Source organism: Phaethon aethereus (assembly GCF_964289735.1).
Source record: "Phaethon aethereus genome assembly, chromosome: 3".
In the NCBI taxonomy this organism is placed as follows: domain Eukaryota; kingdom Metazoa; phylum Chordata; class Aves; order Phaethontiformes; family Phaethontidae; genus Phaethon; species Phaethon aethereus.
The window spans coordinates 16,267,899-16,292,628 of NC_138576.1; the positions used below are offsets into that span (position 1 = coordinate 16,267,899).

General features: G+C 40.0%; 1 protein-coding gene across 1 annotated transcript; it reads left to right on the top strand.

The window, feature by feature from the left end:
• Window positions 1-12,986: 12,986 nt before the first annotated feature.
• On the top strand, window positions 12,987-22,783 carry E2F6 (E2F transcription factor 6; the record flags this gene model as incomplete). The annotated part of the gene is made up of 7 exons (XM_081998325.1): window positions 12,987-13,043; window positions 16,638-16,686; window positions 18,255-18,471; window positions 18,787-18,950; window positions 20,011-20,120; window positions 21,871-22,018; window positions 22,746-22,783. The coding sequence occupies 7 exons, from the start codon at window positions 12,987-12,989 to the stop codon at window positions 22,781-22,783; spliced, it is 783 nt and encodes a 260-aa protein (XP_081854451.1).
• Window positions 22,784-24,730: the final 1,947 nt, after the last annotated feature.

A 24,730-nucleotide genomic window follows, 5' to 3' on the forward strand; every position in this document is an offset into this window, starting at 1 on the left:
GTAAATAACAGTATCTCCTGCCACAGTCTGTGTAACAGAAGATTTTAAAAGTTAGTCAAATTTGCAGACTGACTGAATCATTAACCACAGTCTAAGTAGAAAAAAACAATTTTCAGCTGTAGTTAAAGATGCACGTATGTAATACACCAATGCAGTCACATTTTTGTTTAAATAGGGATGTTTGTATGTAGATTTTGGTTGTTGTTAGTTACACTAGCCATTTATGCCCCTTCATGTAGCTGAAATAAACCCATGGTTGTGCCTGATTTCAGCTGAGAGTAAGTAAATGCTTTATTTTGTATGAAGGTGAAAAAAGGAGTGACAGATCACTTATTTGCTGTGCAGACTTTGTATTCATGACAAGAGCCACAATCAATAAGAACCAAAGGTAATTTTTCCCTGCAGATAATTATGCCCAACATCACTAGAGTGTTTTGGAGTCTGACAGGTTTTCGTTTATTAACAAGAATGACCTCTGAAAGTTTACAACTTCCTAATCCAAATTTGGCCTTAACATAATGAGTGCTGTAAAAGGCTCCTGTTTTATTTTGTTATACAAAACTATACTGGTTTTCTCATGGTCACTTACATTGTATAAATTGCATACATTTCAAATGAAGAAAAACTGCAAATGTCAAACTGACTGTCACTTTTTACAACTTACACAGCAATCTCTTCTGGATTTGGGGGGGCAGGTGTTGGTTCTTTAAAAGAGAAACTATGGAAGCCAATAGTTTCTTATACAGATTATGTTCTTTTAGTTTAACAAGAAAAACAGAATTCCAATGATTGCTTTTAACTTGCTATTTCACATTAGAAAGCTCCTTAACTTTGTGCATATTATGCATAACATTACTGAGGTTATACAATCTCATCTAAGAGATTATGAATTGTTGTATCCAAAGACAGACTCCCTTAACAGAGTCTTGAAATATAGACACACAGACAATAGATCTGAGACCTAAGTTAGAAAATAATTTCTGCAAAACTATGTATTTTCCCAGTACCAAGGAATACAGACATTTTCAACACAAAATAAGTGCAGCCTTGCTTCAAAAACATTGTGCCTAACAGATATTCACAAAGCAAAGACAATGATGGCATAAGTGAAATTCCATCCCTAAACCATTCTGTTCTGCGCTTGTGCGTATAAAATCTTCTGTCAGGAGCTAATCTCACGTGACAGGCCTGATCCAAAGCCATTTGAAGTCAATGGAATGTCTCTTCCTGACTTCAGGGAGCTTTGTATCCAGCCCACATAAACTTCAAGAACAATACAGTTCACAGAAGGTTGTTTTAAAAGAACAATGGCTAACTATTGTCTAAGTAGAAAAGAATGTTAGCTTTAAATGAAATTTACCTGGAGTAGTAGATGTGTGTTAGGTTTGTTCTGTTACTGGTTTTTTTATGTACATACACAGTTAAACCTTTCCAAAGTTAGAACATTCCATTTCTTTAGCAGAAGCCACAGAAAATCATAACTGTAAGCAAATACCTGAAAGAAAATTTAGCAATTTTGTATGTAGTAAGATTAGTTTTTCTAAAGAAACAAAAGATCACTTTTAAGGCCTCAATGAATTTGAGGTTTTCTTAAACAGTTGTACATTAAGGACAAGACAGATCAAGATGTTTCAAAAACCTATCAGGCATTCCTGCAGTTAGCAAATCAAAAGATAGATTAAAAAAATAAAAGAAGTTGTATAAACAAGGGAGTAGGCTGAAAGGAAAATAAGTTATTTTGGTTTTTAATAAAAAACCTGATACTCTATTGACTGAAGTCTATTCCAAAGCTATAGCTGACAACTACCACACCAGATAAGGTGACAAAAGTCAGTGTGTTGTTTATTGTTTCAAAATAATAACAGAACTGTAAGCCTTGAAATAGCAATTAACATCACCGTAAAAACTGGTGAAAGAAAAATCCCATTTCTGTGATGTGGTTTTTCTCTCTTTTTTAAGTAAAATGGGGCAACGATGAAGCAGACTAGTACAGAACCTGATGCTGATCCCATGTACAATTGTACCAGTAGATTTACACTGATAAAAAAATAAATCAAAATCAGGTCCACCATCTCCAAGTTCCTCAAGGCAGCAGAGAATGGTGGTTCTAACTTCCTCATTCATACATTAAATCAATCAGCTATTTCAGTTACCTAGTGTGTGGATGAAAACACAGAAACTTCCAGTTAAGCACAAATATTCCAGAATGTCCACCTTTGGAAACTGATTCTATGTTTCATAGTGAAAAAAATACATTAAATCCTAAAAAATCTGATTCATAAGACATAAAAGCCACTGTTAATTTTCTTTGTAGTTGGTTCAACATGTTTAATGACAAACACTGACATTATTGCCATTATTACTTAATAATTTTCAGAAGGGTGTATGAGGTGTTAGATCAAAACCAAGGTAGCTCATACCTCAAAAACTAAAATAAATGAGACAAAGCACAAAGAAAAAGCAAACGTCCATTTCCCCAATGCATAGATGCTAATACTTTGTCTCCTTCATCTAAGCTTCCAGTATCCACAACTGAAAATAAACAATTCACTTTACAAAGACACCTAACCAAACTGCTGATTTTTTAGGGTGAGTGGATGAATCAAACATAATTATAAATTAATTATAAATTATAAATTTAATCTCAGGCCAGTACAAAACTCCGTTGTTTTTTTGTGAATGAAATTAAGCAGTATTTCTCAGGTCAAAAGCCTTGTTTGGTTATCACAAATATTTTCTTACAATAATTGTCAAACAGCCCATTTTGTTTGACTCAAAAAAAAACCCGAAAAACAAAACACCAACATTTTATTTGGGTCGTTTGCCTTTTTTTTTCTCTTTGTTGCTATTACATGCATTTCTGAACTGAAATATTATCCTAAAATGAAAAATCAAACTTTCATATAAAAAAGTCAAAACAGTATGCAGACTTTAGTTTTGCTTTTCATTTATATTTTTTTCTTCTGACATGCACAAATTAATGTTTTGTTCACTCCAGAACTACATTTTGGGTAAATAGACCATTCATATAATGTGTTAAGCCTTATTTCGCGATGCATTTCAGGTATCGGAGCATTTGCTTTCACAGCTCTACCCTATTCTCTCCTCTTTCAACAGAGGCAGCTGGGACACAAACTGCCCACTGCTGAGTACTGCTAGCTGGTATTCTGATCCCCTCGGACCTGATCTGCTCCCCTCTTACTCCGTGCTTGCTGCTAACACTTCCTTAGCCTTGAGGGGACCTGGGCTTCCAGTTACCTCCCTGCCGCCTCTGAGCCTTCCCAGGTGCTGATAACCTTTCCTCTGTATTGTTGCTGCTGCTGCTTCTCCTTATTTCGGCAGATGCTACAGCTGTGCAAGTTGCAAGGATCTTACCTCTGAGACCCTCTTTGTTGCTCTGTCTGTGGCCACGTTGGAAGCAGGGAGTGATGGATATTAGGGAAGCATGAGCCTCCCCTCGCTGTTTAGCAGCGTGGTCTTGCAAAGAAAGATAGAGATGCTGCTCTCTCCTCCTCCTCCCCCCTCGCTGTCCCAGCTTCCTCCTCCCTCCTCCTCGCTCCCTCCTTCCCAGCCACAAACTCTACTTCTGTCTGTGCTTCAACACAATACGCTACCTCTCAGCACCAGCTACCTAAGGTCAAGAATACAAGCCCCTCACCCTTCCCCCCCGCCTCCTCCTCTCCAGCCTCAGGCACCCTCACCCCTGCTTCCCACTGAACGTGGTATCTTCCCGAGCCTGATGCGGCTCTAGCGGCTAAAGCGCAGGCACTTTCAGCAGCCCCGGGAGAAAGAGACTTACAGAAGAGAAGATGCACAGCGAAGACCAGGCACAGGGAGGGAAAGTGGAAGTCTTCTGAAGAAACTGGGAACTTTGGGGGGTTTATCTACGTGCGAAAGAAATCTAGCCACAGTAGCCAAAGCCTGCCACTTGGAGATTAGTTTAAAAGATCTGTACAGATTAAAAAGTGCCCTGGATGGCTAGGTATCTCCCAAATCCAGCTTACCTATTGTTTATGCTCTTTGTTTCTCGAGCCTTGTTCTAAATAGCTTTTTTAAAGAAGCTTCCAGACCTTTCCCCTGCAAAGTCAGATTTAAATACCAGGACAATCTGATGATGCAATAGTGAATGAAAGTGAAAAAGTAACCAGTGGTATTTTTTAAGATTATGAGCTATGAAATAATCACCTTTATGGTCATGCAAAACACAGGCACATGTCCTCTGCCTTTTCGGCTTGAATGATAAATGTGCTCAAGTGGTCTTTTTTCACTTTCAGCTGTTATGATAACTAGAAGTGCTTGCAGGCAACCAGTACGTGGCTTCCAGAAATTACATGTAATTACAGCTAGCCAGCATGTTCTCCTTAAGAACCTAATTTTAGGCACGCGATAAACCAGTCCTTCTAATGTGTTTATGTTTGTTACAAAGACTATGGGAAGAGGTAGGTGATGCTGAAGACTTCTAAAAGCTCTTGTCTGTTTAAGGTTAAACACTTCAGTTAAGTGGACAGGATCTCCCTCTGGAGGCCTTGAGAAGCACCTGATTCTCTCTCTGGGGATGTATGAAGATGTATTAGGCACTTACTTCATGAGGTCTCTTTTATTGAGTGCCTAAAATTAAACAGCAAGTTAGCTTCTGCAAGGCCAACACCAGACACAATGAAGGTGTAGTAATTACAACTTACCTTAAAACTTTGGATATCCTAGCCCACATATCTTCACTGTTGGCGGCCTCATACGGTAACTAGGAGGCATGACGTGTCTAAGGTCAGCAGTCCACAGGGCAGGACACACAACTGCTCGCATTCCCTGGATCACCTCACAAATAAAAGGAAAATACCTTCTAAGGAGGCTCTTTCAGCACAACAGCAACATCTGCCATATCAAAACAATCTATTGATCAATCTTTGTAAAACTCTTGATCAATTTGAAAAGAATCAGAACATAGTCTTTATCTTCATTCAGTACTATGACAGGCCAACAATACAGATTTGATCCAGCTTGAGAATGATTACCTAAATGACTGAAATGAAATTAAGGAACCAGCCTTAGTCATAATCATCGCAATCATTTTGGCCAGAAATGAAGACTTAAGAAAAATTATCATCCAGACTTGCCCAATCTCATATGCTCAGCATGTGAGCAGCTTCTTCCACCTTCTCCTCTGCAGCAAGACCTATATCACAGTGTCTTGAAGGCACAGCAAACGCAGCTCTTGTCAAATTGGTTAAACTTAACCAAAGGCATCTGATACTTACATTCAACACTCAGAAACGAGCTACAGTGTTGTGCTGCAGCAAAAGGGTGTGCTGCTTATTTTCATGCTCAAGAGACTTGCACCTCAGTGCATCTCACCTTATTTAATGAACCAAATTAATCTCACGTCTCAAAACCAGTGCAGAGCTTTTTCAAAACTCAAGGCAAAGTAAAGACCTGAATGTCTGGATAACTTTTGACAATTAGCCAAACCTCCAGCATCAAGACTTTCCTTCCTGAGTTGTGGGCTGCAATATGCTTTTTAACAATGAGCACCATCTTGCACTATGTACAGAAATATTTCCTACCAACCTTCAGTACACACACTACTTTCAAATAGACTTTACCACTCCGAAAGAGTAAGAGTACCACTTGTAAGTTGTAGCAAAAAGTCGGTCAGAACTTTGTGTGTGCAACAAAGTTTTCAGACCAGAAACAATCCACAATTGTTACAGCAACAGTCTCCGGATAAGTATGCGTAATCATCTCAAACTGATGCTTGATGCTGTTCATGTTGCAGTTGATAAAAGGACTAAGCCAGAGTTTGTAATTTAGATGAGTTTTTATTTTCACAAATGGTAAATTTTAAAAATAAAAAAGGTAAAAACAAGAAAGGGGAGAGAATCAGGCATCTCATCTATTTTGGTGCTAAAAGATGTCTATAAAATTAGCTAGATGCTTTCTCTAGAACACTCCAGAGATGTCACATGTCAGCACAACTTATGAAGGTCAGAACTTCTTCCTGATGGTTACCAAAGGAAGCTTTTGAATGGACAGGTCATTTAGAAGTAACACATTGCCAGGACCAGAGGTTTTTTTATCCAAATATGAAGCTGCTGAACTACTAGCTATAGAGTAAGACATGTAGCCTATAGCTTAAACCAACTTGAGTACCAAAACAGCGGTAAATACGAGTGAGACACCAATGACTGACGGATGGACTGTCTCTCAGCATTTTCTCCAGTCATCTGGAGAAGGAAGTGAACACTGCTGTGACAAAGCTTGATACAGTGTACAGTGCAGAACAGTGAAATCACAGAAAATTATTCAGAATATCCATATATAGACTGTGAAATGCTGCAGGCATATCTCCTGGGAGTGGATGATTGAAAAGGCACTACTTTACACTTCTGTTTCTTAGACTCTTCCTGAAACTGGATGTTCCTAATTTCCATTTTCATGGACAGAATATGAACAACATACTTTGGTGCCACATATTCTCAGGAAGCAAAGTTTTCTGTGTACTCTCCTGTGTCCTTTTAATAAAACACATTTCTTTGTTTCTTAGTAAAGTGAGATGAAAAATCGTCACATACATAAAACATCCATGCTGTAATTCAGTCGAGGCAAACAAGTTTCATAAAGATGCTAAATGTTTTTAAAAAATAAATCACATTACATTTAAAGATACAATCATGTAGTGAATTTGTGTTTATTAAACCTTGATGTAGACACAACATAAATTCTTCAAATATCTGTGCATTTTCATCAGCCATGTTTAGCACAAGTCTTCTACCACAGACACTTCTAACAATCTCCGGTGCTTCTTTACATAAGCCGTTTGTAAATCATATACCACCACAAAGATGTAAAAAATGGCATTGGTGTGGTGCTAGATCAAAAGTATCCAAGTTCTCAAGGGAGTTATATCAGCAGATAAATGGTATTTTCCCTCCAGGCTGACTGTTCCTCTCAACTTCCAATGACAGACCACCAAAGCACATTCTGGGCTTCATCAGAAAAGCTACACTATGAACTCTAGAAGCAAAAGACAGTGACTGCCTGTCCAACTTAAACAGCAGAATTGTATTTTTGGCAGAAGCACAGGTTTCTGAGCAGAGCCTACAGATCTGTGGAAGAGCCCAAAAGTTGCCATGGCAGCCATGAAATTCTGAACCAATCCAGAAGACTCATTCTCTGTATGAAAAGAACAAGTGCATCTACACATCTGACACCAACCAGGAGCCAGATCATTCCAACTCAAGCAACAATTTTAGTACAAGGTTTCAATTCATCTACAATCACTAAGCCACCGTGATCCCGTTTTATGCAAAATATACAGAAGCTTTTTCTAAGTTTACAGACACTCGCTGTGAATAAAATGTTCAAACAAAAGGCAAGTCTGCCTTCAAGTATTCACTTTCTGATAGGAGTCAATGTTTATTTTGCATTATTGATTATAAGCAATCATTTTAGGTGCCTATCACCTATTTTTTAATTTGTATCTGACCCAGCCTCCAGTCTTCTTAAGCCTCTTCACAAACTAGCAAGAAAATTATCTGTCACTCATGTTACAAACATTCCCTGAGGTAACATAAATTATATAAGCAATGACATTTAAAAGAAAAATACTAAATATCCAATATAACCTTGACAGAAAGAAAGAGTGTCTTGGGGATGGATTTCTGTGAATAGTGAGATATTTAGGTAGGTATAAGAATGAGGAAATAATCAAATCACACATAGTTTAAATATCTATTGGAATTGAAAAAGTCTGCATTGTGTATTCTGAAGTTAGCACTAGACATACTCACAAACTATAAATGACACCAAGCATCAGATTCTTAGAAACCAATGAAGTTACAGCTTAATCACCACTTCCCTAATGACAGCAAAACTCAAGCTGAAATGCCAAGAACTAAGCCATCTGTGACAACCTTACAGAAACCGGGCAAGACACTTGACAGCTATTTGAAACATTCTAGTCATTATCAGAGGAAAAAAATCCTGTCCAGTTTTCTGTCTAGATGTTACATGAAATTCGTAACTTTTTTCTTCAAAATCACTCCTTTGAAACATATGAATCCCATGTACTTGATATACAGTCTACAGAGTGATCCACCCTACTAGAACAATTAAATTGGCTCATAGTCTTTTCTTTCCCTCTCTTTCTAGGAAACAGGGTTTTGTCCACTCCTCATCTGGAATAGCACTCATAACCAAAAAGCAGTTGTTTTCTAGTGCAGAATGGATTCCTATCTGATAATTTCTAAAAAAAAAACCCCAGAAACAACAACAAAAAAACCCCAGCAACAACAATTACCATAATAGTTCACTGACACAGTAAGACAATTAACGTCTTAAGTATTTTCAGTCATATGGCATGCTTATTACATAGCCAAAATAGAGCCATGCCCATGCATGTGACTGAAGGTAATCAAAAGTTAAAGCACATGCCTGCATTTTCGTCAGGTAACATGCCAGTCTGATTATTCCTGGAATAATGAGGACCTACCTCAACTTTTCCATATATGTAATGCTGAGAAAATGAAATACATCAGACAATGTCTGCACCTCCTCTGCAACTAAAAAGATAAAAACAACAAATACAATAATGCACTTTTGTAACAGGAATCTTCTTCTGTTCTTAAACTCCTTAGCATGGATTAAAATTTCCAGGAAGCTCTGTTAAGACCTTTGCCTAGAAACCCCCATATTCTTTCAGATGGGAGATGGCTTGTTGCCAACTTTCAAAACCTTACCATGAAAACAATATTCACTGAAACTTTTCAATAAAACACTTTCAATAAAACGAGTGTTCTGGTTTAAATAGCAAGCACTTGCTATTTACATAACCCTAACGTCACCTTAAGGGTACTTTTTCCATCTATACAATTTCTTTTCTGGGTTACAGCTACAAAAAGTAGGGGCTTCAGTTACATCATGTCCTAAACCTCACATTTCCAACATGATACCACATCTGTGACTTTTAATTTTATTTCAGGTGTGCAATTCAGGATACCACAAAAGAGAATGCTGTGTAGCACTATGTTGTTCATATGTGATTAACTGACTTGATCTTCCTGATACTCATTTGACAAAGTGAAGAAATAAGAGATTTGCCTTCTTCAGTTAATGGATGACTATTTGCAATGTATACCGGAACATTTTTTTTCAGTCAGATTAAGCTAAGCACATCAAGAAAAACTACTAATACCAGAAACAGATTTAAATCATTACATTTTACAGTGTAAAAAATCACATAGTAATGTTCCACACCTCTTTGCCTAACTGTTATGCAGTGGTGAGGACCTTAGTAGGAACTTAGGGAGGCTAGAAAGTATATACAGACATATTAATATACCAAAATATGGATGATTCTGTGATTCTGTGTAGTTTAGATACTTACATCTATTTCTGTCTTTCATGATCTCGTACTTTTGCACCTTTGTAGGAAGATATTTCCTCTGGCTCATCTTTGCAACAATACATATGCACCTCATGGAAGACCCAGTTACAAGATTATTATCATTAAAGGGAAGATTGCATTTGACACAGAATTGTACAGATTTTTACAGAAGGCGGCCTTGGCTTTAGCTGCAGTATGTTGGAAATACTATGCACATAAATAAAATAAATACATATCATATAAGGATATAAAGGTACCTGTCAGGTGATATAATTCCCAAGTTCAGGATTATGTATATAGGCTAGTAAACGTTAATGGAACATTAGTGTAAGAAAAACATAAAAGAGGAATAGGAAAGAATTGGCATTCAAAAGAAATTTTAAAATATTACAATGGCACTATAAAAACCACAAAAAATCCTATTTTGCGTGAAATCCAAAACTTGCACCATTACAATGCTGCATGAGGGTCACAAGTAAAAACTTTTACAAAACAGTCTCAGCTGCTCAAAATAGAAGTAAAACCTACATGCCTAAATAGTACAGAGTAAAAACTTACAATATTAACGTAATTGGCATTAAATTACACAGGTGAAGCATTTCTAAAAAAATTATGTTTTGACTTTCACATACAGTCCCTCAAAAATTTTAATGAAACCATTGTTCTAGTATGTATTAATGTTAAAAAATCAGATTTAGGAAATGGAATTATTGCCCCCTGGTGGCAGATTAAGAACTAATGTAATCAAACAAAACAATTTCAGATAAATAAACAAATCTTTCATTTTAAGAATCATGCCTTGTACGATTAATGTCTCGACATATTAAAAAGAATGCACAGCCATTTTAATATGCAACAAGATATGAGTAAATGGGGTATAATTTACATTTTCATCTACAAGAGTGATAAAGAATGTGGGAGAAATTTAATTATCAGCTTTATAAAATGTAAATAACAACACACTAGAATCAAACTCTTTGATCAACAGAATGCCACAGCCAAAACTCCTGACAGTCCAGTCAGTTACTTCAAAGCCTAATTCTTTTCCTAAATAAAAATTAGATTTTATATTTTTCATGTAAATATAGAAAACCTTCCTGAATCTAAATCCATGTGGGGCTTCTCTTTGCTCAGTTAGATACATCAGCAGCCAAGGACAGAGAAGCACAGGAACAACAGAATCTGATCTTATGACTGACTAGAACAGCAGCATAGTTAAATGTTGATGCAATGTTTTCCACATGGGTTAATATAGAAATTCATGTATGCTAATCCTCAGGTTATGAGTTGTTAGCCTCCCTCCTAATACCTGACTACCCAACAATCATTAAAATCCTATTCAATTATTTTTATACTGCATGGCATATTCCTTACATCACCCCAAACTAAAGTGGCCCAAGACATCTATCCAAACCATTTGCTGTTCCAGTTGGAAAAAAAATGCTTTATCACAGTGGGTTTATACAAACTGTGATTACAAGGGTAAGTCAGGTCTTCCAGTCAAAAGTATAATAAAGGGGGAGAAATATTCATTCCTTATGGGACTACATTTATCACCATAGAGTCATTAGCAAGGATCATGTTGCCCATACAAAAAAGTATATTTTTACATTTCACTGATGTGTTGTTACCTCCATGAGAGGAAAACCTTTTGCATCTGCAGCAGTCTAAGCTCTCCAAGCAACATTCGCATGATATCTTTAACTGCGCAAGACAAGGCTTCATGTCTCCTGATACACAGACACCATGCCTTTGAGGAGCCGTAACATGTTTTGCCCCCTTTTTTTCTTATAAATTCATTAGAGCATGAAAGCAACCCACCTTAGTTCTACACATCTCTACAAGGACAACTATTACCATGTAATTGATTGACAATTGGTTACTATGAAGAAAACTCCATCCTCTATCAAGGCATCTGATGTATCAGTGGTGACATAAGCTACTCTGAAGGAATGTCTAACCTGAAGGGATACGAAACAGCTAGTAAATTAAAATGAATTCAGTATTTTTTCAAGATAATAGGATGTTATTTGACCTGGCCAGCCTGGCATATTAGAAGATGAATGAAGTTCTTCATGGCTTTGAATTCCTCATACCAGAGTGGCAGTTTTTACACAAAATGAAATGAAATTCACATTTCTGCAGAGCACCTGCCCTGAGGGCGGGGAAGGAAAGTGCCTAGAAATTTCACCTACGGTGTGGGTGGAGGAAGCAAAATAGTTCACAAATTCTTTAAGCAAAAGAACTCCATGACAGACTTACCTGTTGTACAATATGATAGAGGACAGTTAACTGCCGTAAAGAGCCATTAATCAACAAAGCGGCTGCCAAACAAGGAGCCGTGTTTTAAGAAATATTTTTGTCTGACAAACATAAGTTACCTACTAAATAGGCAATTTTGAGGTTACTGCTGGTGCTGACAAATGAGCAAGGCAATAGTCAGTGCTTCTGAAAGGTTGTGGGAAGTGTGGAAGAAAGGGCAGGAGCAATGGAGTGGGTATTTGGGGAAGGATCTGGGACCTCTTGCCGGGGGGTAAATGGACAGGCATAGCTCAGACAAGCCCCATTTGTTGGCTCCTCTCTGGCCCCAGAGGAGCATACCCAGCCCTTCACCCACAAACCTCTCATCATTAACTTATTCTTGACATGGCCATGGGATCCTTGTCTGCCCAGGGAGTGACATACACAGCTTCGGCTTTCTTATACCAGCAAGTCGTGGCAGAAGCAGATTATTTGGCAAAAGAAAAAAAGCAATACTAATTATTCTCACACCTATTTCCACGACGGTGCTTGAGCAGGGCGCTCTCTCCTTGCTCACGCTGTACACCGAAGGAAGAAAAACCTCCCTCCTTGCAGTGACCGAAGTGGCGACAATTTCCTCGTTTTGACCCACTTTAGCCCACTGCAGCGCTCCGGCTGCAGCCCACCGGCAAGACAAGGAGGAAAGGGGCGAACAAATCCTTTTTTCCGCCGCTCTGCGAGGGTGACGAGAGCGGAGGAAACACCAATTCGGGCGACACGCCGAGAGGGCGCCCTCCACCCAGCGCGCAGGGAAAGGACTCCGCCGACAAGACGCCCGCCGCGCTGAGGCGATAGAACGTGCGGCTACGGCCCCGCCCAGCCGCCGCTAACAAGAGGGCGGGCGGGAAAGCCGGGGCGGGGCGGCGGCGGCGCGAGCGCGCCGCAGGAGCTGGTGGGTAAAGGGAGCCGCCGCACCCGCCGCTCATGCCGGGGAAGGTTAGTCGTCTTCGTCGTCGTTGTCGTCACCTTCGCTCGCGCCGCGGCTCGGACGGGGGGCGGGCACACGCGTGCGCACGGGCCGGGGAGGGGCGGGGGTTCCGCTCTCCCGCCCAACCGTCCGCTCGGGACGGGGGGGGGGGTGTCAGAGGCGGCCGTCACGGAGCGCGGTGAGGCGGGAGGGCCCTGCCGCCCCCCCCCCTCCTGGAGGTGGGGCGGGGATGGCGGCGTCTTCTTCCGATATGGGCTCGCAGGCTTGTCGCGAAGGCCTCTGAGCACCTTCCCTCCGCCACCGCGCCTCAGGGCGGGAGAGGCCTCCCGCCGCGCTAGGCCGCGGCCGGCCGGCCGGAGGAGGGGCCGGGCGAACATGGCCAGCCCTGCCAAGTGGGAGCGTCTGAGGCCGGTGCGGCCGGACACCCTGCGTGTGAGTGAGGTACACGGCGGGCAGGCAAGGGAGGTGCTGCCTGTGGATGGGGAAAGGGCGGGGCGGCACCGCGACGCTTTGCTCCCAGCGCGGGAGGTTTTAAGGAGATTCACGAAAAGTCTTTCCTCTCGTCCGTCCGTCCAGCAGGAGATCCCCGAGTTGGAAAGACGTGGCAGGCCTAGCCGGAGCGGCGCACGAAAGGGGCGTTGTGATGCATCCCTCCTTCATCGCGTTTTAGTAGGCTGCCCGGGAAAGGAAAATGTAGCAATGTTAGTCATAGTGTAAAGGGATGATTTTCTTAGCTGTGTTACCTATAGCCTCTTAATCGAGTTAAATAGGTTGTAGCTATGTTTGAGAAAAACAGACTACAACCGTGTGTTCTGACATCTGTGATGTTCAGGTAATCCTCTTACACGCAGCTTTCACTGCTATTTTTAGTAATATTATGAGGTAGTTAACAAAAAACAGGCCTATTTCTAATTATGTGATACTTTAAAAAAATTGTTATTTTTATTAACCTTGACTATTGGGCTAAATGTTACCTGGTAGTATCGTCTTGAAGCCATGAAAAAGTTTATGTAAGGTTTTACTCTGGTAATTGGAAATTTCTTATTACTGGAGATGAATATTGTAAGAAACAAAGGGTGTTGGGCCCAGCTTCTTATGTAGATGTTTAGATGAGTCAACCAGGGGTGATGCTGTCCTGAATCTGCTTCTCATAAACAGGGAAGTCAAGGATGTGGTAATCATTAGTAGCCTTGGCTGTAACAGCCATAGAATGGTGGAGTTCAAGACCCTGCATGTATGGAGGAACACAAGTAGCAGAGTACAAAACCTGGACTCCAGTTTATTCAGGCAACAGGTAGCTGAGATTTTGAGGGAGGCAACTTTGAAAGTTGGAGGAGCTGAAGAAGTGGAGGTCTGTAAGGACATTGTACAAGCACAGGGATGTTCCATCCTGACGCTTGTGAAAACAAGTAAACATGTTGAGGGGTGGGCATAGCTATGCCTGCACTCGGAAGGTGGGGTGCAAAATGAACATATTCAGGAGGTGAAAGCAAGGACAGGCTATAAAGGAGAAGGATAAAAAACATTGTCTGGACATGCAGGTATGATGCTAGGAAAGTCAAAGTTCTAATGTTGAAACTGGCAAGGAATATCTAGGGTGACAAGAAAAACTTTTACTGCTACATTAGTGGTAAGGGGAGGACGGGGGAGTGTGAACCTGCTGCTAAATGGGGCAGGTGATTTAGGAAGAGCAGACACAGATAATGCTGAAGTACTCAGCCTTCTTGCATGGGTCTTCAGAACTGATGTCCCCTAGGCTTTGTGTCTGAGAGACAGGGTTCAAGGAGAGGAACAACCAGCAATGGAAAAGTGTCAAGTTAGGAATCTCTTGAGAAATCTCAATGCATACAGGTCCATAGGACTGTCTTGGGGTAAATCCTGAGCTGTCTGATATTGTGAGGTTCCTCGCTTGCCATCTCTGAGAGATTGTGGAGGTCCCCTATAGCTTAGTCAGCCTCACTTCTGTCCCTTGGAAAATGGTGAAGCAAATGCTCTTGGAACCTATTTCTAGATGCATGAAGGAGAAGGCGATTGGGAATAGCCCACACGACTGTACTTGCAAACTGATTACCTTTGCTGATGAAATGACTGGATCAGTAGATCCAAAGCCTTGGATGTTATCTACATTAGCTTTAGCAGGACTTTTGAAAAGTTTCCTGCAGCATCTTCTTTTTTGAGTTGGGATGTTACAGATTGTAAACTGCTAGATAGCTGAGTAACAAAAACCTGGCTGGATCATCAGGCTTAAAGAGCAGTGGTTAGTAGTTCATGCTTTACCTGCAAGTGGATTAGAAGTGGAGTTCCTCAGAGGTCTGTCCTGGGACCCACACTTGTACCTTGTACCTTCACTACAAGAAGAAAGTTGAGTTGCTGGAGTGTGTCCAAAGAAGGGCAACGAAGCTGGTGAGGGGTCTGGAGCACAAGTCTTATGAGGAGCGGCTGAGGGAACTGGGGTTGTTCAGCCTGGAGAAGAGGAGGCTGAGGGGAGACCTTATCGCTCTGTACAACTACCTGAAAGGGGGTTGTGGTGAGGTGGGTGTTGGTCTCTTCTCCCAAGTAACTAGTGATAGGATGAGAGGAAATGGTCTCAAGTTGCGCCAGGGGAGGTTTAGACTGGGTATTAGGAAAAATTTCTTTCCAGAGAGAGTGGTCAAACATTGGAACAGGCTGCCCAGGGAGGTGGTGGACTCACCATCACTGTAAGTGTTCAAAAAAATGTATAGATGTGGCACTTCAGGACACAGTTTAGTGAGCATGGTCATGTTGTGTTGATGGTTGGACTGGATGATCTTAAAGGCCTTTTCCAACCTTAATGATTCTGTGACCTGTCCTATTGATAGGAAGAGGATGTGGTATGTACCCTCATGATGTGCCATAGACAGGTAGGAATAGGCTGGAGGAATGGCTCATCAGGTACCTCAAAATTCAGCCAAGGAAGCTCTGAACATTCAAGTGTGAAGTCCTGCACCCAGGCCTGTACACTGCAGTGGTACAGGCTGGGGACTGAGTGGCTGGAGGACCACCCTGCTGAAAGGACCTGGAGGTCCTCACCGACAGTGGGCTAAATGTGTACCAGCACTGGGCCCTGGCATTGAGGCATATGAGTCTGTATTAGCAGGAGCGTAGCCAGCAAATTGAGGGAAGTGATGATTCTTCTCTGCTTGGCACGTACAAGGCTGCTCTGGAATGCTGTGTCTATTGTAGGCCCACCAGTACAGGAAGGCTGTTGATAAACTGCTGAGGGAGCTTGTTAAACCACAGCAGCCCTTCAGTACTGGCAGGGAAGTTTAACAACAAGCTGGTGCCGGATGCTTCACAGCTGTGCGTGATGGGAGGCTGAAAGGAAATAGCCATGAATTGAAACAAAAGAAACAAGAGAGGTTGCAGCTTGATGTAAAGTGAAACACTTTAACTGTAAGGACGGGCAAGCAGTGGAATGGAGTGCCCAGAGAGGTGTACCTTCCACCCCTTGAAATTTTCAAGACCTGCTTGAATAAACCTTTTAGTAAGCTGCTCTGATCTAATGGCTGTTCCTGTTTGGAGCTGGAGGTTGGACCTGAGACCTTCTCAAGTCTGTCTTTCCAATTTAGGCTCATCATGTCAGTTTCTTGACCAGAGCAGACTCTGCTGCTAGTCTGGAAGTCTACTGTTAAAGAACTGTAATGCTGTGTAATAGCAGTGTATTTGTTGTATATGAGCTGTTACATGGAATAGCAGCGGCTTGTATTTGCAGATTTGTACAGGTATCTCTGTTGTGACCATTGACAGAGCGTTCGAGAGTTGTGTGGAGTTTCCTGCTTTCCAAGACAGAGGGCGATGTGCTGAGATTAAGGGGTGAAAATTCTGAAAGGAATTAATGAGCATGTATCCCTTCTGCCCAGTGACATGCCTTCACCGTAGTATCTGTTGAGTTGTCAGCACTCTGATGGCTGTAGCATCTAGAGTTGATTTGGGGATTTCTTCCGGAGAAGCATCCTGTGTAGACAGCATTTTATGTCAGTTGTGGTTTTTTGTTTTTTTTCCCAGGCACCAATGATCAACCTGAATGTGGATGATGACGAACAGTTTGTGAGAAGTAAGTTGCTGTATTCCATGTCTGAAGATTATTCTTGAAGTATTTCATGCTTTTTTACATTGCTGAGTACATGCTGTAAACAAATGAGAAATTGTTGTATATCTAATATAGGCAAAACAGGAGGAATGCTGCACACTAAATGAAGTAACAGCTATGAAGCAACATGTTCTTCATAGTTTTTCCTTTTTAAATCTGCTGCAAGTATACCTTCCCACAGCTGTAAAGGAAATAACTGATGGGAAAAGTGAGTCAGAGAAAACTGGAACATCATGCTGGCTTAGAGAAAACTGGAACATCACGCTGGCAAATGTTGGGTTTTCAACTGGTATTAAAAAATGTAATAAAAGTAGCTTGAGTAAATCTGCGTTGGTTTTTCATTTTTTTCTCACCAATTGGATAGTCTTGGACCTCTTACAGTAACACAATCCAAAACTGAGTTGTTGAACCTGTCCTTCATGTTAAAGAGTACATGATCTTGCAGCTGTGGAATGGGTGTGATAAACGATGAGTAAAAGTGCATGTCTCATTCGTCCTGGGAAAAATACTGACATTTGAAGTAGAGTGTTTCCTAGGGAAGTTTGCTTACACAGACACCCATGTGCACAAACACACATGCACACACGTTCTCTTGAAGTGTTAGACTAGAATACGACTCAGTGGCACAGTTTGATCAGATATACCTGCTTTGCTTTGCAGAAGAAAACACAAGTAACAGCAGGATTTGACAGTCTTTCATTGACTCTAGCATCAGCTAAGTGCATGTGTACCATATCTTTTTTGTGCTTTAAAAATACATACTTTTTTATGCTTTATGCATATATAAATAACAAGCTAAAGTTAAACGAGCTGTTCATCAGTAACTTTTCTGCTGTTTCTGTGAATATGCTGGTAATGGATACACGTAGCACAGGGATCTCTCTTAAAAACCTGTGGTGTCCTGGTGTCTGTATATCTTTGTTTCATTTATTAATGTAACAATAGCATCACCAATTCTTTTGCCTTGCGGCCAAACAGTAGAACCAGAGTTTGTCCATGTATTAAGTTTTCGGACCCCAGAACAGATTGGTCACATCCAGGCTGAAATAGTCCCTGAAACCAGACTAACTCCTGAACCATGCCTGAATGATATCTGGGAGATGTACTGGTTAATCTGGGCCAAAAGGGTGTGGAAAAAACATCTTAACAGTGTCATGGAGCAGATGACAGAGCTGCAGTTCTCTGGCAGTGCCCTGAGACTATCTGTAGTTAACTGAAGGTTTCATTGGTGTTCATTCAGTTGTCTGATCCTCTACAGGACGTACAGTTACGTGACTGTTAATGTCCATACTGGCAGTCTGAAGTCGTGAATGTTGAAAGCATGAAGATGCATGCTTGCTATAAAGATACAATCACTGCAGACAAATGAAGGTATATATAGTTAATAGACTTTGTATGATGCCATTGGAATGTCAGCATTAATAATGAAGTGTTTTCAGACTTTTCATTGCTACTTCATCACTATTGTTTTTTAAGGAATGCTTCATACTCATGTAGTAGTTTACCCTCAATATTCTATCAAAACTCTACAGGAACTCTGAAAGTCAAAAAGCCTCGATTTGATGCATCCTTGGTTTATTTGACCCGAAAATTCATGGATCTTGTCAAAACAGCTCCAGACGGTGTCCTTGATTTAAATGAAGTAGCAACAACGCTTGGAGTACGAAAACGAAGAGTGTATGACATCACCAATGTCTTGGATGGAATCCACTTAATTCAGAAAAGATCTAAGAATCATATCCAGTGGGTGTGAGTTGACTTTGAAACTTCTAATTTCTGAAACGATAAAACCCAACAATGTTGAGTAATGCATATAAGTTTGAGAGTACTTTTGAACATACTGAGTTACTTAACAGCTAAAAAAATTTTAAGTTCTTCTATATCCTTAGGCTGTCTGAATTGCTTACTATATTAACAAGTATCAAGTGCAAAAGCACAATGATGCGTATTTCAGCGGAGTAAAGGATGCCAGAATTCCATGTTGTATTCTGTTGGAATTCTTTGTGTTCAGTAAACAGGCCCTTATTTATATAAACATACTCGACAACTTTCATATTCTTTTAGAGGTTCTAATCTTGACCAAATTGTCGGAAAAGCACCAGAGCAGCAAAACCTTAAAGATGAACTTTCTGACTTGTCAGCCATGGAAGAAGCTCTGGATGAATTAATCAAGGATTGTGCTCATCAGTTGTTTGAACTAACAGATGACAAAGAAAATGCAAAATATCCTTTTAACTTGTGAGTTTTGTTGCAAGTACTTGGGTAGCTAGTAATAGGTGTAGGCTGATACCACGGGTATGCAGTAATACTTGGTAATGAGTTTTATAATAGGAAACTTATTTTATATAAGTGTAAGGTTATTTTATATAAGTGTATCCTAGTCATGTGTCCCGCTTTACAGTATCATGTGCAATCTAGCCTGTTCTCAGGGGAGTGCTAGTTGTGGGACCTTTCCACTGCAGAAGAATGGAGGTGAGGCAGTAGTCTTAGTACCATGACCATCACCTTGTTCTCTCCATTGTAGAGTAAAGTTGTCTCAGGGGCAGGTCTTGACCTACCAGTGAGATTGAGTTGCTTAGTGAGATGAGAAAGAGGACCCAAAATGGAGTCCCAGTGGCCTCTTGCCAAGAAGATACAATGGTACGTTGGTTGTGTCCTAATACTGCTCTGTCTCTTGAGACAGGTTCCCATGCAGTCTTGTCTTTCAGATGGGTTTTGATAACAGAAAAGGGATTTCTTTTAATATGACATAAACATTGGATTTTGGCTTTAGGTTACAATAAAATATTACTTAGCTCCCTTGTCTGGCAGAATGGTAAGGTCTGTGCTCAAATGAAATGTGACCATTTTCTGTATGATACCAGGAAAACTTTTCATTACATCTTACCTGTTCTGGTTAAGAAAATAATTCCATAGTTTTCCAGGAAATTATTTATGTGCGTAGTTATTACAAAACAAAGAAGTAGTTTCGCAAGGGAAGCGTTCCCTTTGCTTTGTAGACTTACGACAGCATCTGTGAAAACTGTTTGTCAAATTTGTTTGTGTATTTTAATATTTAATATCTCAAATTTTTAAAATGCTTTTTCCTTCTTAGAAATAAAGAAAAAACGTTTTCCACTTGTTAGCTAATACTTAATTTTACAAAGCTAGTTTTAAAGTAACCTCAGCTGAACTATTTACCACTCTTCTTACATTGGTATTCTGCTTCAGGATATCTTAACATCATACTCTTTGCTTCTGCCCATTAGCAAATTACTTTTCAGAATCCTTGACCAATGTATACACTAGCGTATGTGACGTATCAGGATATCCATAGCATTCAGGCATTTCAAGAACAGATTGTGATTGCAATCAAAGCTCCAGAGGAAACCAAATTGGAAATACCAATTCCTAAAGAAGTAAGTTTTATACATTTCTGTCTTAAGGGAACAAAAGTTCTCAAATTTGATTCTTGCAGCAGCAATCAGTAATTGACTTCCAGTTGCTTTGTCATGTATAACAAATATTGGTACTTTATTCTTGTGTTCTACTAAACAATGCAGTAGGGATAATAGCCTAAGAAACTTATTTTCAGTATATGGCCTCAAGTTGCGCCAGGGGAGGTTTAGATTGGATATTAGGAAAAATTTCTTCACTGAGAGAGTGGTCAGGCATTGGAACAGGCTGCCAGGGAGGTGGTGGAGTCGCCATCTCTGGAAGTGTTCAAAAAACGTGTGGATGTGGCGCTTCAGGACATGGTTTAGGGGACATGGTGGCGCTGGATTAATGGTTGGACTTGGTGATCTTGAAGGTCCTTTCCGACCTTAGTGATTCTGTGATATTTTTGTTTACCTAAATTATTAAACAATAAACATGTCTGAGTTTTAGTTATTTGTTTTTTGCTAGAGAGAATGGAACAGCTGTAATAGATGTTACTATTTCCACTGTCAGTTTGTTTGATAAGTACTAGGATACTGAAACTTCAAAAAAGCTGTTATTTTTTGTGTACTAAAATCTACAAAAATTATAAATCTAACCAATCAAAGCAATAAGCATGATTTGATAATGATCTAACAGTATGTAAATGTCTTAATGAGTAGATAGCAATTATATAGCTATTATATGTTACAGTTACTATAACATTAAAGTATGAAATGCATAGTACGGTTGGCAAAAGAAAACATTTTGGCATTCTAGTAGATGATGTCAAGATGGATTTTTTTTCATGGTGGTGGGGAGCTGTGCCCTGTCCTCACCGCATGGTACAGCACGCATCCTCCCATTCAGGTCATACAGAAGAGCCATAGCTTTGCCCTCTGCACCCAGTCGCACTGCACCTGGGCCTATATACTGGGAACCCACTGTAGTGCTGTGAAAGAGGGGAAAGAGTGGAAGTAGTCTTAAGATAACAAATGGAGCTTTAATTCTATTTTCCTTTTGCATGTACATTTTTTTATAATGTTCTTAATTGTTTATTCATCAAATTTGCCTTGCTTTGTGTGCAGAAAGGGAGGTGATATTGTAGGAAAAGGAGATACGAATCAATAGAATCAGAAAACTTTAGATCCACTGCATAGATCTCCAGTGGTTTCACTGGTAAAAGGAGCTGGCTCTTATCCTTTAGAGGTGAAACAGATATGATTTCAGAGGCTTCCTGAAGCAAAAGAAGGCAGGATTTTAAAAGCTGTACTTGAGAGAACAGAATCTTCTCCTGTTGCCCACTGAATTTGATTTGCTCTGTGCCTTGCAATGTGATGTCTGCTAAAGGAAAGCAGTAAAAGTAATATGGTTTAGTTGCTTTGCCATATTATTAAAGCTGCTCTGTGCTCTGATTTGTCTTCTAATCCCATGCATCAACTTGTCAAGTTTTAAATGTTGTTACTCTTCCTGAACATATAGGTTCTAAAGGTCAGTAAAAAGACTAAACAAAGATTAATTAAGTGCATGTTCACTAAAAATGAAACCATGCTATCTTAACGGTGCGTAGTAAGTGGCCTACAAATCTAGGTAATAGTCATAATTTATGTAGAACTAGTAACACAATTTTAAATAGTGATGTCATTCCTCTATGTGTTCTGTTCTTAATCTATTGGCTTTAAAATATGCAAAAATAGGTAACTGATGCATAAGATTTGTTCTTTGGTTTATATGCAAGTTGCTGTTTTATAGGATTGCATAGAAGTGCATGTGAAGAGCACAAAAGGACCCATTGATGTATATCTATGTGAGGTGGAACAAGAGAAGGCAGGTGCCAAACCTTTTGAAGATATGGATACTGTCACTTCTGAAATCAATCCATCAGTTCCTCCTGATGAAGGTAGTGTCTGCCATTTACATTTTTATCCTCACATATTTTAAAAACAGGCATACTGTTCTGACAAAGTTGAAAACTGTACTGTACAAGTATGATGTTCTGGGCATAGTTTGTGGGCTTAAAATGTGTGGGAGTATAGGAAATGCCTGAAAGAGAAGTCTATGCTGTTGCGTTACCTCACAGCGGCAGGAGGCCAGAGAGTCAGGCACGTGCACACATAGCAAGGCAGTCGTCTTCCCTGACCTTTTCCTTCCTTTGCTCGTTACTGGCTTCCTGTCAGAGCTGCGCTCTGCAGACACAACAGCGTGTATTGGTTCTTAGCTGCGTCACTGCAGAGTCCAGCAGCTGAAATAGTTGTCATGAGAGTGAGGGTGCTGTTTCAGACACGAAGAGTGTGCTACCCTTGCTCATTACTGTCTTGCCTAAGAGAGGGCAGGCAGAAGTGGGGATGTAGTGTTTGATCTCCTAAAACAAGATTGGCTGTAATACAGTCTCCTGAGAGCCCCAGTGCTGCAGGATGTTGTGGTTTAAAAATAAATGTGGCGGGAACTGCAGTAGCACAGAACACAAAGGGTAAGTTATTTTTAGCAGTGCTGCTTTATAGCTGAGGGGAAGAGTTGACTTTTTTATCTTAGACTTTTTTTTGCTTTATTTTGCTTGTGAAATGACTCAGAATTATATTTCCTACAATGACAGTAATCATATTCCTTTTTTTACTTTCCTTTCAAAGTGAGATCTCTGGGGGAAGAAAAAAAACAAACCACCTGAGATGACAGATTCATTACAACTCAAAAATCTAATACAGAATGCAATCTGTGTTACAGAGCTTTTCCAAAGCCGCTTGGATCTGCAAACTTACTAACCTGAAATGTTCCAAAATGTTTTAAATTTAAAACAGCAGTGGATTGGTTGGTGCTTTCAGAGAATTGCTTATCTTCCCAAGTCAAAAGATGACAGTTCCTAGAGTCGTGTTTAGGAGCTTTGTTTTCTTAATTGCATGTGACCTACAGAGCTTTGGGAAAATGATATTTTTAGTTTATGAAATAATTTTAATTGGTGGAAAACATAGGTAATGAAGTATTTCTAAACATGAAGGTTTGAAAACTATTTCTGGAATGACCCACAATCCTTAGGAGAATGTATAAAATAAAGAAATGCACTTTTCAGTTCTGAGGCTGCACTAATACTAAGCAGAATTGTCACATACAAATGTAACAAAGAACTGGTGTATTGGAAGCCTTCACTGTAAGGAACAAGATGTAAATATCATGAGGGTTATGCCTTACACTGTGTAGATGCTGTTTGCATTGTTTGCATCCAGCTCTGCATGAACTATGGTATCAACACTGAAGTTAAATAATCGGGCTTTTTGTATATATCTGTATCATGTCTAGGTAGTTACTGATGTAGATTTATTGAGATGGTTTGCATTTCTGCCTTTGTACAGCAAAGAAATAAAATAAGCTTATAAAAATATTAAATAGTCTAATCCATCAGTCCAATGAAACATGTTGGGTTCTCTTTGTTGGAATTCCCTGGTTAACTACAAACAGTAATACTGATGTGAACATTTAAAATCGGTTAATACATGGTGCAGGCAGCTAGGAGTTAGATCTGGTTCTTGTGATGCCACAATTCCATAGCAATTTTCAGAAGTAACATGATGATCAATAACTAAATGGGTCCCTTCCAGTTACTAGAGTTTACATATAGCATAGCTTTATCCTAGTACCATGATCTCATTATGGCTTTAGCTTGCAAAAGTATGTAAAATACTTTAGAACTACCTCTGTATTCATTGATCTTTAGTATCTGTAAAATGAAGCTTCAGAATTTTGATCCTGGGTTTTCAAAGTGAGTTAACTGTCCCTGCACAAATGCCATACTTGGGCTCATTTCACTCCACTCATTTCACACAGTATTGACAATCGTACTTCTTAGTTTTCTGTGTGGGGAGGGGTGGGTTGGTTGATTGGTTGGTTGGTTTTTAAATCAGAACTTCAAGTCCTTTTCCCACTCACACAGTATCAACTACCCATCTACTCACAAGTGGGAACAACAAAGCTAATAAACACCTGAACATTTTAACCGGAAACGCTACAGCTATTTTAGACAGATGCTGTGAAATTATTAAATGTCCTATATTCTACTAATAAATACAAATAATGTAGGGCAGTTGACAGTGAAGAGCTTAAATACATCTAAATACAGACTGAGAGTAACCCATTTTTCTACAGTGTTTGCTAGTTCTGCAAAATGCATAGTATTAACCATGCGCATTGGGAAACACTCCAAGCGCAAGCTCGTGTCAGGAAGTAATCTTAACTTGTGTGAATGCTACCAACTTCCAGCTGCAGAATATAGGACTTCAGTGTTGGCTACTCTTTTTCTCCATCTCTATAAAATGCAAACTACAGGCTGAGCTGTTTCAATAATGGATAAAAATAAAGTGAAAGCACATTTCATGTGTAGATCACAAGAAAAACGGGGAAGGTGCTCCTCCAGTGAAGCTGGGGGTGGGGGTTAAAATTAAGAAATCCTCTTTTTTGCACAAAAAGGTTGTAGGTCGTCTGTTTTCCTTCAGTGGCTGGCTTCTTTCCAGATGGCAGACTTGCTATTTCATTTTTGCATTGCTGTTCCATTTTAGTGGGGAGCGAGGTCTCTGACGAAGAGAAGTACTGATCCCACTATGGTGGTTTGACAATGTGGGATAAT